The following is a 16,488-nucleotide window of genomic DNA, read 5'->3' as shown; positions in this document are numbered from 1 at the left end:
CGACGCGGGATATCTGCAACGTGTGCTGGGTATAGGGTAACGAGTGTATTGTGGACGTGAATTACACATCGGTCGTTTTTCCATGCAAAAATTTCAAATTTGAAAAAAATTATCTCAGCTTTCGTGCTTGAAGTTTTCATTACAGCTTGAATATTTCTCAGTTTCACATTTATTCCTGAACAAATAATTGAGTCTTCGTAATTCTCGTATTTCGATAAAAAGGGCAATGAAAAATGAAAACATGCAGAGCAAAACTGTTCTATTTGATAAGGCAATTAAATTTGTAGAATTACATTTTCAGTGAAATTTATTGTTATCTAATTATTTTAGTTGGTTTTTGTAATGGCCAAAAAGGGAAAGTATGTGCATATTAAAGCTTTATAAAACAGTAAATGATAAAACCATTTAATTCCAGAAGTGTTAAAAGGATAGACAGATACGCGTATATTGACCTCAACTGTAAGGCCGTCCTTAGTGTCGTGTACTAGACTCGACTATAAAACAGGAATAAACGTTCATGCCGAACTTATACTGCCCATAACTGCATATTAGTCACATCCGACATTTTTGACAATTTCGAGTCAATACCGGGGAGAGTCATCAAATGATAAATACTTTCAATCAACTTACTGAAATCTGTGAGATTGTTTTAAAATTTTGAAAAAATACCGAGTTGTTTTGTCACATTGCCAATTGTAACCGCATAACAGTCACATTGAGATTATACATGAGCCTCGTAATGTAGTTAGAATGAAATATCTATCATAATTATTTTCTGACTAATCACCCAGTTTTCAATATTAGTTGTACAAAATTTCAGCCTCAAATAAGCACTTTTTGATCTTGGTATTTTTTTTTAGAAATTTTAGTTTCTTCCCATACTGCCATAAAATGCTCACTTGGTATCCCATTTACTCAATGCCTACTTTTGTCGTATGTTACAAATATGCAGTTATGGGCAGTATAGCGACGAAACATCTTTGAATTATTTGAAAATAAACGCAATGTTGCCTGTGTTATAATAAACATGAAACGAGCTCACCAGTTGACAATTCATCCTCGATTGAACACGAATACATTTTTGCACTCGCATAACGCTTGATAACTTCGCCCGCCCGAAAAGATCTTGCAACTGAATCAAAAGGCCACATACAGTATTGGACAAAACGTTTGCAACTTTTTCGATTATCGATACAAAATGGTCAACTTTGGAGGCTCATTTCTCAGTTATTTGTGGACCAGTTTGAATGAAATTTTCACAGAATGTCAGATAAAACTTGAATTTTAACATATATTTTTGAGAGATTTTTCCAATCACGACTCACGAGTTCGACAGCAATAACAATTTGACTAAAGCGAATTTTTTCACATTTTTTATACCTTACCTAACTTTAAAAGTTGAAGGAATATCATTATGATGTTAACAAAGTTGTAGATTTAGGTAATATGAACAATAGACTGGCCCTTGAACAAAAAAGTTGCAAAACTCAACGGAGCACCCTCTAGATATGTGCCTTAGAGTAAGAAAAAAGTTCTATCAAATTTCCAACTCTATTGGTTGCTCCACCAGCTTTTGTCCAATACTGTAGTACTCAAAAAAACACACAGTAAATCCATCAGAAATACATATTAAATTTTCAAAGGATCTAGGAAAATCCTAAATAGAATCACGGCAAAGCCTATATTGCCGGGGAACTTACAAAATTATTGTTACAAACTCATCGAGAATCTATCAAAAAAACATTAGATTTCCAATAATTTGTCAAAATTGATGTAAGGTATTCATTAAGGTTCTCTAGTTATATTTTTGAAGATAACGGTATGAAATTATCAAGATTTTTCGAAAAGAAAACTAACAAAAGTGCCCCAAGTAGCCATAAAACCACCAAAAATGTTGTACTGATTATAGCGTCGTGATAAACCCGTCAATATATTGTAAGGACCAGAATGTTGGTCAATGAGATCTTCAGAAGTCTTGGCAAAATTGTTGTATTCAACTGTTTCTTTATTTTAAAACAACTGTATGTTTATTTTATAAAAATTTATGGAAAAATTGATAATGATTATATGCATGAAGAACTACAGCTTTTTATTGCCATGGCTTCGCCCTCCCTAGGAAATCGTCAAGGCATCCAAGGGGTCCTCGGACTAACAGATGGAAAGCTCTGATCTATGCGCATCATTTTGTAGTACTTTTTTAGCCGTATTTCAATAACTTTTAGGCTGGAATAAATTTTAACTTTTTATTTTGTCACTTCCATCAAAATGTGTCGATAATAATATGGAAATTTAGATAAATTCAACATTTTTTAATTCGCAATCGGTGCAAATTACGACTGTGGCAATCATATGATTTCAACTGTGAAAAAAACATGAAAATCTGTTAATTCGTTTTTCAGCCAATTCGTAGAAGAAAAGATAGAAGATAGAAGATAGAAGATAGAAGATAGAAGATAGAAGATAGAAGATAGAAGATAGAAGATAGAAGATAGAAGATAGAAGATAGAAGATAGAAGATAGAAGATAGAAGATAGAAGATAGAAGATAGAAGATAGAAGATAGAAGATAGAAGATAGAAGATAGAAGATAGAAGATAGAAGATAGAAGATAGAAGATAGAAGATACCCAGTCAACATTTCGGTTGGTATATTTTTTGCTTTACATACATTATATGTGAATCAAATCACTCGTATAAAATGCATGAAAACGCTATATACACACCAAAGTGGAGGCCATATACGCACTTCCCACGACTTTTTCAGACTTTCCATGGTCAGCAATACGATGCCACAAAATTCTGATAAAAATAAAAATAAAAAGTTTCCAGCGAGACTCGAACACTGGCCCTTTGGATCCCTAAACCGGTACATACCATTACACCACAGACAGCTACATGAATACGGTGTGATTATTTGCCAAGATGAAAGGAAGTTTGCTATAAGGCACACACGCTTTGTTGTTCTTTGAAGCCCACCGCCAGAAGATACCAGCCTCGGGTGGCAAATTTTGCTAAGTTATTGCGATTCAATTTCGATGATCTGTCAGTTTATACAACTTGATGTGATTCTAGATTATACTATTTATGGCATGGTTTGTTGTCAACAAAGTTTGTCGACAATGAATAGTAGTGGAGAATTATATACAATTTGTGTTAACATTTATTCGTTTTGATTTGACATATTGTGCGATTCTGATTTTTGACGTATGAATATGAGATTTTTGGCGCACATCCTTATACGATACGTGGTTCACTGGGTAGAAGATAAAAAATAGAAGATAGAAGATAGAAGATAGAAGATAGAAGATAGAAGATAGAAGATAGAAGATAGAAGATAGAAGATAGAAGATAGAGATAGAAGATAGAAGATAGAAGATAGAAGATAGAAGATAGAAGATAGAAGATAGAAGATAGAAGATAGAAGATAGAAGATAGAAGATAGAAGATAGAAGATAGAAGATAGAAGATAGAAGATAGAAGATAGAAGATAGAAGATAGAAGATAGAAGATAGAAGATAGAAGATAGAAGATAGAAGATAGAAGATAGAAGATAGAAGATAGAAGATAGAAGATAGAAGATAGAAGATAGAAGATAGAAGATAGAAGATAGAAGATAGAAGATAGAAGATAGAAGATAGAAGATAAGATAGAAGATAGAAGATAGAAGATAGAAGATAGAAGATAGAAGATAGAAGATAGAAGATAGAAGATAGAAGATAGAAGATAGAAGATAGAAGATAGAAGATAGAAGATAGAAGATAGAAGATAGAAGATAGAAGATAGAAGATAGAAGATAGAAGATAGAAGATAGAAGATAGAAGATAGAAGATAGAAGATAGAAGATAGAAGATAGAAGATAGAAGATAGAAGATAGAAGATAGAAGATAGAAGATAGAAGATAGAAGATAGAAGATAGAAGATAGAAGATAGAAGATAGAAGATAGAAGATAGAAGATAGAAGATAGAAGATAGAAGATAGAAGATAGAAGATAGAAGATAGAAGATAGAAGATAGAAGATAGAAGATAGAAGATAGAAGATAGAAGATAGAAGATAGAAGATAGAAGATAGAAGATAGAAGATAGAAGATAGAAGATAGAAGATAGAAGATAGAAGATAGAAGATAGAAGATAAAAGATAAAAGATAAAAGATAAAAGATAGAAGATAGATGATATAAAATAGAAGGTAGAAGATAGAAAATAGAAGATAATAGTGTTGAAACCGATGTTTGTCTGGTGATCTTTGCCTAGCCGAATAATTGCACATTTAGCGAAGCGTATACTGATAGCTTTAGGTAGTTGCCCAAAATGAATTCGTCACCCTATATCCACTCATGCCAGTCGATACGGTGATGCATCATTATCAGCTGCAGTTGCCGTTTTATGCGCACTTGAAACAGATGCACCGATGTCATTTGAAGTGATGCACGTGTTGGTCCATTCAGGTGCCGTTTTTTTTGCTGTGGTCTGTGGGAACCAGTGGCAGATGACAACTACTGCAGGTCACAGTGGATGTTGTGGTCATTTTGCAGCATCTCCTGTCGTCTCTATGTCGGGGTTAATTGCAGTTCTTGTTTTTGTGAAAGTTAATGTCTGGTTACATGGAGTGGACATAAACTGCGCAAATGAACGGGTGTAACTGAGGGGAGTAGTTGTTGTTGAAGCTGTATGTTCTATTTGAGACATAAACGTAATGAAGAATGGTCCATTTTACAAAAACTTTGAACTAATGTCATCTTCTCGATTTTTCTCTCTTTCCAGGTAAGTGCCCGCCGCACACTTTTGCATGTATCATAGGACCAGAGCATCCTCCGTCCACTACCCGATCGCAAAGAAGACCAAGGTAAAGTGTCCAATTTTGTCATCACGTTTTCCCTCTCCGTGTGAACTGCTTTTCGAACTTTTCTGTTTTACACTTACCTGTTTCCTTCAATCCTTACATACATACTTTTGAGTTTGGCTTGGTCTTCTTACTTTCTGGTTTGGAGTTTCCTGTCCCTTCCCCTTCGGGTCGTAGAATAGAGCGTCTTAAAGATTTGATTTCCGCTCCCGGTTTGTTTTTTTTCCTTTCTGAACTTTCATTATCTTTTCCAGTTCAGTAGTTTGCTCGGTTTCCTTTCTGGGTTTCTGGAGTTACGACTATCGATTGACGTATCCGTTGTGATAAATGTCAAAGTTGATGATGGCGATGATTTTTCTTACGCTGAGACTGCTCTGTAATAACTACTTGTATACATTCACAATTTAAAGGAAATGAGTGCTTCATCGTATGCGTCTCGTTATCGTCGTCTTTGGTGGAGGCACCTGCGTAATCTGGTTGTGGTTACCGGTTCTCGGTGGAAGAAAAAGGGATTAAATTGCCGAACCGGGAGATTGCAGAAACAAGCGAGAATCTGGGTTGCTGGAAGAATACGTATCGAAGCATGTTAATTTTTTTTATATTCCGGGCGGGTGTCTCACACACAGGAAATAATGGAGAGGTTTTCAAAGATTAATGAATAGTTCTTATTCACATCGGAGCATTATTTATCGATGGTGAGTCACTCCAAGGTTTCTTACTTAAAGCTCAGGTGCAGAGAAAAAATGATAGGAAGAGAGGAAAATGATGATCTTGCTTTAACTATATAGTGGATCCTATTCAAGTCATTGCACGGTTGATCTTTCGTGAGCCAATATAGAATGAAAAATATTGAGTTATGGACTAAAGAAAGATATTTAATTTTTGTTGCAGTAAAAGAAAAAATAACATATTTTGTATATGTCAAATGAGATCAACAGTTTTTTTATCCCATTGATTAAGAAATTCGATAAAGTATCTCTTTATCTACTTACTCTTTTGCTCTGAAGAAAAACACTACATATGTATCTGCCCATGATCGGCAATGTTTCGCAAGTTGTAACAAGCATTATGAATAACAGTAGTAAACTAGAGCCCCAAAGATAGAGAGAGAGCGATGATAAAACTCATTTCTTACGCATTTTTATGAGACACTGTCTTTTTTGTACAATATGTAATGTTTTACATTCACCATGTGGAAGTCAGCAGTCTTGTGATCAACTTTGTAGAAGACAGGTTTCTCCTAAACCTCTTCATTACCAAGGTAATGGCACTACAAGTACTGTCCTATTTATAGGAACCTGGGCGGATATGGGTTAAGCAGATTTCCATATTCTCACAAAGAAGTATGTAACAACGACCAAGCAATCGATGATTTCAATATTTTAACAGTACATGGATCGTTTCACTGTATCAAGATTATAGCAGAAGGCAACTGCAAAGCTGCAGGCTCCGACCTAAAGCGCAATATCTCAGCGTCATCTTCTTCCGACAAGTCGCACTCGAAACAGGTGACTCACAACCTAGTCGCCGTTTCATCATCGCCGTCATTATATTACCATATTACACCCCGCATCAACGACGGCAGCAGCATTTAGGTGTCTCGTTAATGGATCTCATCATCACCCACCCCTACTTGGCACAAATGGCCATCCTACCCATCATCAAGAAGAGAACAGCGCCGAGTTGGAACATATTTAGATGATGTAGTTTTCAAGGCGGCTTCTTCTTGGCGGGCAAACTCTATCGCGGATATTTCCTCATAACCCAATCAATGATCCATTGAATACTCGCGCTCTGGCTTGCGCTTCTAGAATTTGCATAATTCCGCGCAAGTAGTTAATGATTCACGTTTTTCTATCATTTGGCTCGTTTTTCCCCTTGGCAGCAGACCGACGACTAGCAGAGCGTTGAGCTGAGTTTGGTTCTTCAAGCAGTAGATGGCGATTGATGGTGGGCACCACCAACGAGAGTCACGTTTTCCAAGATATGGAATTATAATAAGTGATAAATTTCGCGTGGATCGCGTTTTGAACGCCGATGTTCATATGGAACCGGACGCGGAAGATCTGTTTGGAGAATATGAATTGCTGGTAGATAAACTAGGTTGTGTTCAATTTCACCGAAAACCCCCTTGCGAAATGACTTCTCGCAGAATGCAGATAATTTCATGAAAGAGTTAGAACCAGGGACCATTTGAGAATTTGTTTCTCAATTGAGTTTTTTCTGCGTACTTTTCTTATGTATTCCAGTCGGCTCTTACTTACTCGATACTTGATGGGCAACAATTCCTTGCTATTGCGTTGAATCTACGCCGAATGAAGAGGCCTTCTCAACAACAATAGGTTTGAAAGTACATCGCCCTACTTCAATCCGTTTAAGGTTACGAAGGATGTTGAAATCTCATCTGCAACCCGTATACTTGATTTCGATCCTTCCAACGTTGCATGAATCAGTCTAATCAGCTTCGCCGGAAAACCATGTTCCATCATTATTTCCCACAAGTCGTTTCTTTTCACTGAATCGTACGCCGCCGATGAACGAGATGAGCGGTCTCAATCTGTTGACCAAAATACGTGACATTATTTTGTACGCCGAATTGAGGAGTGTCATTCCTCGATAATTGACGCACTCCAATCTTTGCCCTTTTTTTGAAGAGAGGGCAAATGAGGGCATCCATCCTGCTAGTAGGCAGTTCTTCTTCCTCTCATATCCTTAGTAGTATATGGTAAATTATTGTATGCAGCTGCTCACTACCGTGCTTGAGAAGTTCGACCGGGAGCTCATCCTTCCCAGCAACGTTGTTGTTCTTCAGCTCTCTAATCGCCTTTTTAACCTCATCTAGTGATGGAGGCTCCACAGTTTGACCATTGTTGTCGATGTTTATTCTGTTCTTCGATGCTCTATCGATTCCTCCATTCAGCAACGTTTCGAAGTGCTCTTTCCACCTGGCAGCCAGCTTTTGGTGGTATTCAGCTGTAACACCGTCTGCTAAGAAGTGCTGCATATTGAATCGTATTGTTCGCTGTGGTCTTGAATTCATTACAGTTGATAACCGCGCTCGAATTTCACTGACAACGTGATCCGAGTCAATGGAAGAAGGCCTTCATAGAACGCGTCCTTCACGTCATCAGGTTCGTCGTTCGTCGGTGCATAGATGTTGATCAAACTGCAGTTGAAGAATTTGCCCCGTATCCTCAGTACACAGATTCGCTCGCTAATCAGTTTCCACTTCATAACGCGTTTCATCTGTTTCCCGATCACTATGGAACCGACTCCATGTTCTACCTTATCGCCGCCGCTGTGGTAGAATTTGAACGTAGTGTTGGCGATGGGATCAACCGCCCGGAATTTACGTTCTCCAGATCAAGGCCACCGCACTTCTTCAATGGCGGCCACGCCCACTCAAACCTTCTGTAGTTTACCAGCAAAAAGTTTCGCTCGTCCGGGTTCATTTAACGTTCTGATATTCCAGGTACCAAGTTTCCATTCATAGTCCTTATTTCGTTGCCAGGTCGGTTGCCGAATATATCGTAAGTGACAAATTCGGTATGCTACCTTACCGGAAAAATCGCTTAGAATCGCTTATTGGGAAATTTGAAATATAACAAAGACATGATCAGAATCAAAATCAGGCTACAACAGTTAATAGAGTCGGTTAGGACCACATCAATCAAAGGAGGGTTTATAGAACAGGGAGAACAATTATACAACAACTGGAAAACAGGATATTTAATTGAGAAGTATCCAAATAAAATCCTGCCATTAGAATTGCTTAGTGATTTATTCCACGAGCGATGTTTTGCATTAAATTCTCTAATGTCAATTTTTTTTACTTATTGCGAGTCAATTTCTGTAAGTTAATTTGAAGCAAACCAACCTGGTACCCAGTGCATTCAAAAGACAAATAGGCAGCTATGAAAGAATGTTAAAACACACAAAAACACCGAAAATTTCAAAAACTTTGGTTTTAAATGACGAAAAAAGTTGATCTTGGGAGGAATCAAAACGATGTTTTTAGATTTTTCGAAAAATCTAAAAACATCGTTTTGATTCCTCCCAAGACTGCAGTGCCGAATCCAGTAGCTATAAAATTCACATCAGTCGAACCTCTTTCTTCTTCTTTCGAAAAAAGTTGATGTTTTATATGCCTTTGGATTTCACGAAATGTTACTCTGCGAAATGTGACACCGCAAAATGGTTTTCGGCAAAATATCATACTATCGATGATACATATTGTGCCACTAAAGAGATCTTACTAACGGTCGATGGAGGTAACGATTTGTCACCAATTTGAGTGTCCCCATGTGATTAATCTGTAATTTAAATAAAGGTCGTGAGTTTGATGAGCAGGAATTGCTCAGCACCCCTGTAAGGCAGATTATTAAGTTCCGCAGGTTTCTTCAATTAACCTGCAAGATGCCTACGAATGACAACAGCCTCCATCGCCGTCAGGGAGCCAAGCTGAAGATGGCCCGAAATGAGGTGAAAATTAATTTCTTCATTTTTCACCGCATCATCATTTTGAAGTAGGCTCGTGCGCGCTGCCTCCATGCTTTTAAACGACGGAGATGCCCACCTGCAGATGGCGGCTTAAGGGAAACACAACGTGGGATGAAGCCATCTCCGCTCAAATATGGTAAAATAATAATGGAACGGTAATAGTTGGAGGCTGTTGAGGTGCGCGCAATAATTGATGTCCAACCGTTTGCTACGACTACTCTAGTGGGCAAAAGGTTTTTGCGACAATAACAAAATGTACCAATCCAACGGCGCATGAAAGGCGCATGATCCTTTTGTTAATTTTAAATATAAATTTTCTTGTTTTACTAGTATAGTTCAACCTATTCGTGGAACCTTTTTGCTTATTTATGGAGAATATTGTATATCTCATTGGTACATTACTCACTCTGTTATGGTACACTTTTCGATTATCAATGGTGCGTTTCACGTACTTTATGGGTGCACTGAATAGGCTGCCATTCTAGTGCTACTGATGCTGCTGGTTACTTTGAATAGAATTGACCAAACCGATGGGAACGACTGGCAACTGGCTTATCTGATCGTTCATTTGGCAGAAAAGTTACGAACTATTGTCAGGTGCGGGCGGACCCTGAACTTAGGGTCCATTCCCGTGTGTGTCAGAGAGCCAGAATGACTAAACTGAAATTCATCAACCTACGTGTGGTTTGAACTTTTACGTAGCTGGCTCTCGTGTAATCGTGGGATTATAATTTGAGTGAGATCCATTGTTGGTGGCTGGATGATTTTTCTGTGATGTACACGAGATTTTCGGCGGTGGAGGTCGTTTTCACGGAAGATGGCCGTGATAGTTCGTGAGCCTTGACATTAAGATAAAGTTGAGCTGTATGTTCAGTTGTTGGCTCAAAGTCGAATTTGATCCTTTGTCTATTACGACACATTGTCTTGATAAAGTGTGAGAGCAGTTGTCTACATAGCCTAATTGGGGATATTAACATTGTTTTGTATTACGCCGTCATAGTAAAGTGTAAATAATTCTTATACATTGATAAGGTAATATACCCATTATATAACGAAACGTGGCTTTTTATGGTGTCCGTTTCGGATAGCATTGTAAACTGAACAAACCTAGACAAAACCTTTCAATTCATGTTACAGAAATGGCAATGAATGAATTATTCTCATGATACACAATAGAGGATATTTTGAATAAAAATTAGCACTTTGTTTAATATAAAATGAAGAGAAGGATGAAGGAGAATTGGCAGGTTTGATTTAGCACTTGAATATTTTAAAACATTTTTTTTGTTCAATCACCTATAGCTGAGGTGTGACAGAACCTGTCAGTTGCCAATACGATTCAAATAATTCAGCATGGGCATGTCTGAGTTATTGAAAGTTATGAAATTCGACAACTGAATTGATTAGTTTTTTTAAATAAACAAAATTGACATATCTGCGATCGATTCATCGAAGGTTTGGTAGGAACCGAAAAACATAGTTCTCACATGACATTAATAACCAAAACTATAGAAACTCGAAGATTTTTTATAAAAACTAGTTTAATTGGAGTGTTATGGATTCATTTTTGCCCTATCTGACTCAGTGACAAACAGACATATTTCTCGATCAGCGGGAACTTCCATAATTTCAATAGTCCTCAGAAATCTAGACATCCAACGATTCCATTAAAGCTAAAACGAAAGCAATCCGGCGGAAATTGCCAAAATTATCATCATTTTGCTATTTTGCTTATTTGCTGGGCCTATACGGGTTAAGGGAAATCATGTAAATTATTTCATAATGTTGTACTACGATCAGACAGATTCAGATATGTTTTTTATAATGTGTTCTTAGTTGGATAAATTTGTTCGTAATACAAGTCGAGTAATTCAAAACTAATCGAAGACCATTTGCTCTGAATAAAAGTCTTAAGTCTTTTTGAAATGCTCTGTTGAAACCATCATGGAACATTATTGGATTAGGAGGGTTGTTCATTGGGAAAGCCTTCTTTAAATCATCTTAGCACAATGCATCAACGCATAGTTCATACTTTAAGTCGGCATTTGAATAGCCACTAATCGTTAACAAACACACAAATAAGCACAAAACATTCCATTCTTCACCGGCAACAAACGAGCAACACTCTCTCACGCACAGTTTTCCAAACAAACATGTCAGCCATAAATTGAAACAAATATTTCATCCCATCATCACAGATCATCACCATCGTCAAAGATGCAACGAACGCTTCCAGCATAGCACATATGAAACCATTAAAATTCTCTCGACTGTGCTGAAGCAACATAACATCATCATCTCTTACCCGATCCATTCTCGATCTCACACTCCATGAATAGTCTAATTATGTCAAACTTATCGTAGCTGGTAAGTCATCAATCTACTGACGCCTCCCCATTCCCGATCAGGAAAGCATAAAAAATTAAAAAAAACACAATTATATCAAATGTTGATATTGATAATCAGGTTTGTTTTATTCAGATATGCTGATGAAACAACGTGTTGAGCAAACATTTTATCATAACAACATAAAAACACTATACAGCTACAGTCGACATAGGATGGATTCAACCTGATACTGGGTTAACATCGTCCCAAATTGATCCGAGCTTTACCCAATGTTTTAAATATAAATAAATTTGTTATAATTATAAGCTCATCAGGTACTGTAAATTTAAATATTCGATCTGTTAGATCTTACTATTGGAAGGAGATTCTCGTATTCTCGCGTAAGTTTACCTGTTTACGGGTCCGCCTCCCTCTTTTGGCCCTTCAAACAACAGTATGTTGAATACAGATCGGAAATGAAATTTGCTTTTACTGATGAGTGGAATCGCAAGCAGAGCAAGACTCAAGAAAGATGGTGGCTAATTTCATACATCCAACTGTTACTCTTTTTTTTAACAAATAACACCAGTTGTTATAATTAGGTTTCGCTCTTCTGATCGGGTTGGAGCTCCCCTGGCTGACCTGCGTGGACTATGCTCCTAATAGCACTGTTCTAATAAATCGTCTCATTCATTCGATCTATCCCCACCGCGTCTTCGGGGTACAATCAAACACTTGACACCCACTTATATGGTTTCATTGTGCGATGGCGTCCGAGCTTTAGTTTGGTAGTTCTTCAATTTTCGGAAGCGCCAGTAGCAACAGCTCAACTCGTAAAACTGTCAGCGCAGCAGTTCCAACATCCGTGCCCGTAGCGAACAAAAAAAAAAAACGAGGCGAAGATGATATATGAGCTGTGCTTTAGATAATAAGTCTTCGAAGCACAAAGCACCTCGACGTATCACCAACACAGAACAGCGTTGGAACGCTTGATTTTTCCCAATTCTTCTTGCGAGAAGATTCTCGTTTTGTTTTGGATCTTTCGGAGGCAGTAATTAATTGTGATCCGGGTTCTTCCCGTTCTCATATTTCTCACTCACTGTTTCATCGCTGAGATTCACCGGGATATCGGATAGCACTTTGGGTTTTATCGCACGGTGCTCTTGGGTTGAATTATAAAACCAGAAAGATTTTCCTGAATTGTGGCTCGCTCGTGTTTTTGATTCGGCAGTCGTAATTTAAAGCGGAAATGTTTAATTTAGATTACCCCGGGGTCGGAAGCCTGCTCATTTGGATTTTTCTTCAGCGGGTGGGTTCTTTTTGGGAAGCTGGATTTGAGATGATAGCAACAATCTTAATTTGTTTTGAGATTCGTTGGAAAAAAGCATTGATAATAATAAGGGAAATATAACAAATAAATGTTTATACTACATAATGTTGGAAAGGCAACAGAGCTTTGTACAACCTTTCGTTACAGAGGTTAATATTTTACTTTAGAGGCCGTGCAAGCTAAGCTTAGGGCATCTTTCAATTATAGCTAGCATTTTTTTTATGAAGTGCTATATTGATTATAGTATTGATCTCTATTTTAGTCTTCAGAAAGTCTCTATTCATCCACGGCATTTCCGAAGAATTGCTACAAAAAATCCAATGAAATCTACAAAAGTTTATTTAAGGTTCCATACTAATTACCACCGCAGCATTTTTTTTTCAGAAAATTCCACACATTTTCAATGTATTCTGTCCGATATGTTTCAAGGAGTTCCTTCAGAAAATGCCACAGGTTATTATCCAGAGTTTTTATCCAGTTTTTAATCATCCCTACAATTTTAGATACAGACAATTGAAGAAAATTTGTCACTACCGCCACCTAGTGGATAAATTCTCAAATTCCCCCTACCACCAGATAGCCTTCAATGTGATGAATAACTTTGCCGAAGACACCAACCTTGTAGCTGATAAGGCTCTTGAGGTAGAGAAGATTGAAGATTTGATTTTGCAAGCGCCACCAAGCGGATGAATTCCCAATCAAGCTCTTCACCGCCAGATAGCCCATGAACTGCTGAATAGCTTTACCGAAGACATCAACCTTCTAGCTGTTAAGCTGATACAGATGATTGAATAAAATTTGTCACTAGTGCCACCTAGCGGGTGAATTCTCAATCAGATTGTTCATTGTCAGATAGTCTTTAATCTGCTGAATAACTTTTCCAAGGACACCAACCTTCTAGCCCATTTGAATGTTGAGATATCCGTTTGAAACCAATTTTGGACCCCTGGACAGGCTTTTTCCGTTGCCAAGAGAAGGGGGATTTCTCACCCAAGGATTTTAAGACCAACTAACCGCATTTACTAAAAAGTTTATTTCAAATTAATTGATCTGCTAGTGTCCGAATTATGGTCATTGAAAAATTCAAGATTCGTCTCGGGCTTTTAAGAGTTAAACTCTAATATGTTGCTTATCTTGACAGATAGGTTTATTTCATCTGCGACTTACAGACTTCAGTGTCGAGTGCTCGACTATGCGATGTCAACTTTTGAGTCCAATCTCTCATAGAAGTCACGCAAAACTCCGATTAGAACAGGCTTTGAAATCTACAACCATAGCCAGTGAACTATTTAATAACAAGATACTCATGCTGAGCCATATACAAAATGTCGACTACCTAGGAAAATATGAAAAACTTTGAATTATCAGGGAATTTTATTGAACCGGAAAAACACATGTAACTCTCAGAAAATAACATTTAGGGAAATTTCTTTGATTACTGCCTCAAAGAAATTTCCCTAAATGTTATTTTCTGAGAGTTACATGTGTTTTTCCGGTTCAATAAAATTCCCTGATAATTCAAAGTTTTTCATATTTTCATGGTAGAATATGTTCATGACAAAGAATGTTTGCGTCAAAACCCCAAAAAAAAAATGTTGGCTGCACTGTTATCAGAACGCTACTTGAGCTGTTCAGTGAAGATCCGGGGATGACATTTTATCAACTCCCTAATGAATAATATTTGATCAGTTATGGATACACATATCTTCATGCACGAGTTTTAAAATTATTCGAAAAACTAATTTTGGGAATACCTGATTTTGGGAAAGTAATCTCGAATTCAAACTACTTTCAATTTAAAATGTCGAAACAATCAATTTGTAACAGATCTCTTTTTATAGAATTGATCTCTATTTTAGTCTTAAGAAAGTCTCTATCCATCCACGGCATTTCCGAAGAATTGCCACAAAAAAATCCCATGAAATCTACAAAAGTTTATTTAAGGTTCCATACTCATTACCACTACAGCATGTTTTTTTTTTTCAGAAAATCCTCCTACTCATTTTTAAGTTATTCTGTGCGATATTTTTCAAGTCATATATTGCTACAAGTTATTATCCAGAATTTTTTTTTTCAATCATCCCCACAATTTAACTAGAAACTTTTCTAAAATTTCATCAAGGATATACGAGTTCTTCTAGTAACCATTATTAATAAAAAAAACTTACACACAAACCATCAGAGGTTATTTTAAAATTTGCTTTAGAAATTTCTAGTCAAAATCCTCAAAAAATTCCTCAGGACAATTTTAAGAAAATCTCTTGAGGAATCTTTGGAGAAACTTTTGGTTCATTTTCTGAAGAAGTTCTAAGCGAAAGTCTTGGAGTATGTTCTAGGAAAATCGATGGAAGAATCACCGGATAAAGACCTGGAGTTCCCCTAATTCTTGAAAAATCTTCAAAGAAATTCCTGATTATTTCTGAGTTTATTTCTGTGATTATATTTTCAAAAACCAGGTTGTGTTCATGAGACGTCAAAAAACAAAATTCTTTGATAAAATCATTAGGAAAAATCTCGAAGGGATTCCTTGCGAGATAATCACTAAATGAACTCCAGAAATTCAAGTGATGAGCTAGCCTCGGACTGCAATTCTCTCAAATAAAGAAATCAATCCATCTATCCTAACCTGAAGTAATATTTGACTCTTTGGGAAATACATAAAATAATTTGTAATGTAAATGCTTGAGAAAATTATTGCAAAATGCACACGATCAGTATTATTTGCAGTAACGTAACGAAGAATAAAAAAAAAAATCTCTGGTCTGATTTCATGAGGAATCAAATTCTTATATCCTGATCCCTGCTAGGTTTTGTTTTGTTTTCATTCCAGTTTGGTCTTTTTTGGCTTCGGTTTGGTCTCTTCTTTGTCTCTTTTTTCAAAAGCTCCTATTTTCAAGACACTGAGTCGCTACTAGCCCTGCAAATGAGAAAATTTGTACATTTTCGAATGAAATACAAACAATTCATCATATATCAAAAATACAATATTTAAATATTATACAGGCCGGAAACAATTACACAAGTGTTCGATTAACGGGGTCTCGATTATCCGTGGTTCTATTATCTGGACAGAACTGAATTAATCATATGTGACTTGGCTCTATGAGCCCTTAATCGAATTTTTGTTTCTGCTGTGAAATATGTGCACTCCTTTTCAAATATTGAAGAGCCATGACAAGGTCTAATATGAGATATACAAACAGTCACGATATTGGAGAAGTAGAAAATTCAACCATTGCAAAATTAAAATTCATCAAAAAATATTGAAAGAAGAAACTTTAAAAATTTTATAAAATCACGAAAATAGAGTAGATGTTGCCAAATCGGGGAAACACCCATGTATGCTTCCGAACAACTTTCCCTTGGTCATTAAATCGAGCCATCCACCCATAAATTGTTGTTGTCGAATCAAAATGTCACACATGACTTGCATTACCAAGCACCACCTTTGGTTGACTTAGCCATAGACGCACTCTAGTCTCACGCACGGCAC

General features: G+C 36.8%; 1 protein-coding gene across 7 annotated transcripts in view; it reads left to right on the top strand.

The window, feature by feature from the left end:
• LOC5573959 (signal-induced proliferation-associated 1-like protein 2) overlaps positions 1 to 16,488 on the top strand; it is a 263,789-nt gene that overhangs the window by 53,871 nt on the left and 193,430 nt on the right. For 2 of the 7 annotated variants that reach the window (XM_021847716.1, XM_021847715.1), the window contains exon 3: positions 4,759 to 4,840. The exons of 2 other annotated variants lie outside the window; for them this stretch is intronic. In XM_021847716.1, the coding sequence (XP_021703408.1) occupies positions 4,784 to 4,840 (57 nt within the window). In that variant the 5' untranslated portion in view covers positions 4,759 to 4,783. Of the gene's footprint in view, positions 1 to 4,379; positions 4,688 to 4,758; positions 4,841 to 16,488 lie in introns of those variants that run through there. 3 more of the 7 variants (XM_021847719.1, XM_021847717.1, XM_021847721.1) reach the window with 3 other exon arrangements.

The sequence above is a fragment of the Aedes aegypti genome, chromosome 2, assembly GCF_002204515.2.
Source record: "Aedes aegypti strain LVP_AGWG chromosome 2, AaegL5.0 Primary Assembly, whole genome shotgun sequence".
NCBI classification, from domain to species: Eukaryota; Metazoa; Arthropoda; class Insecta; order Diptera; family Culicidae; genus Aedes; species Aedes aegypti.
The sequence above is the reverse complement of the archived record's forward strand: the minus strand, read 5'-3'. Positions and strand labels throughout refer to the sequence as shown.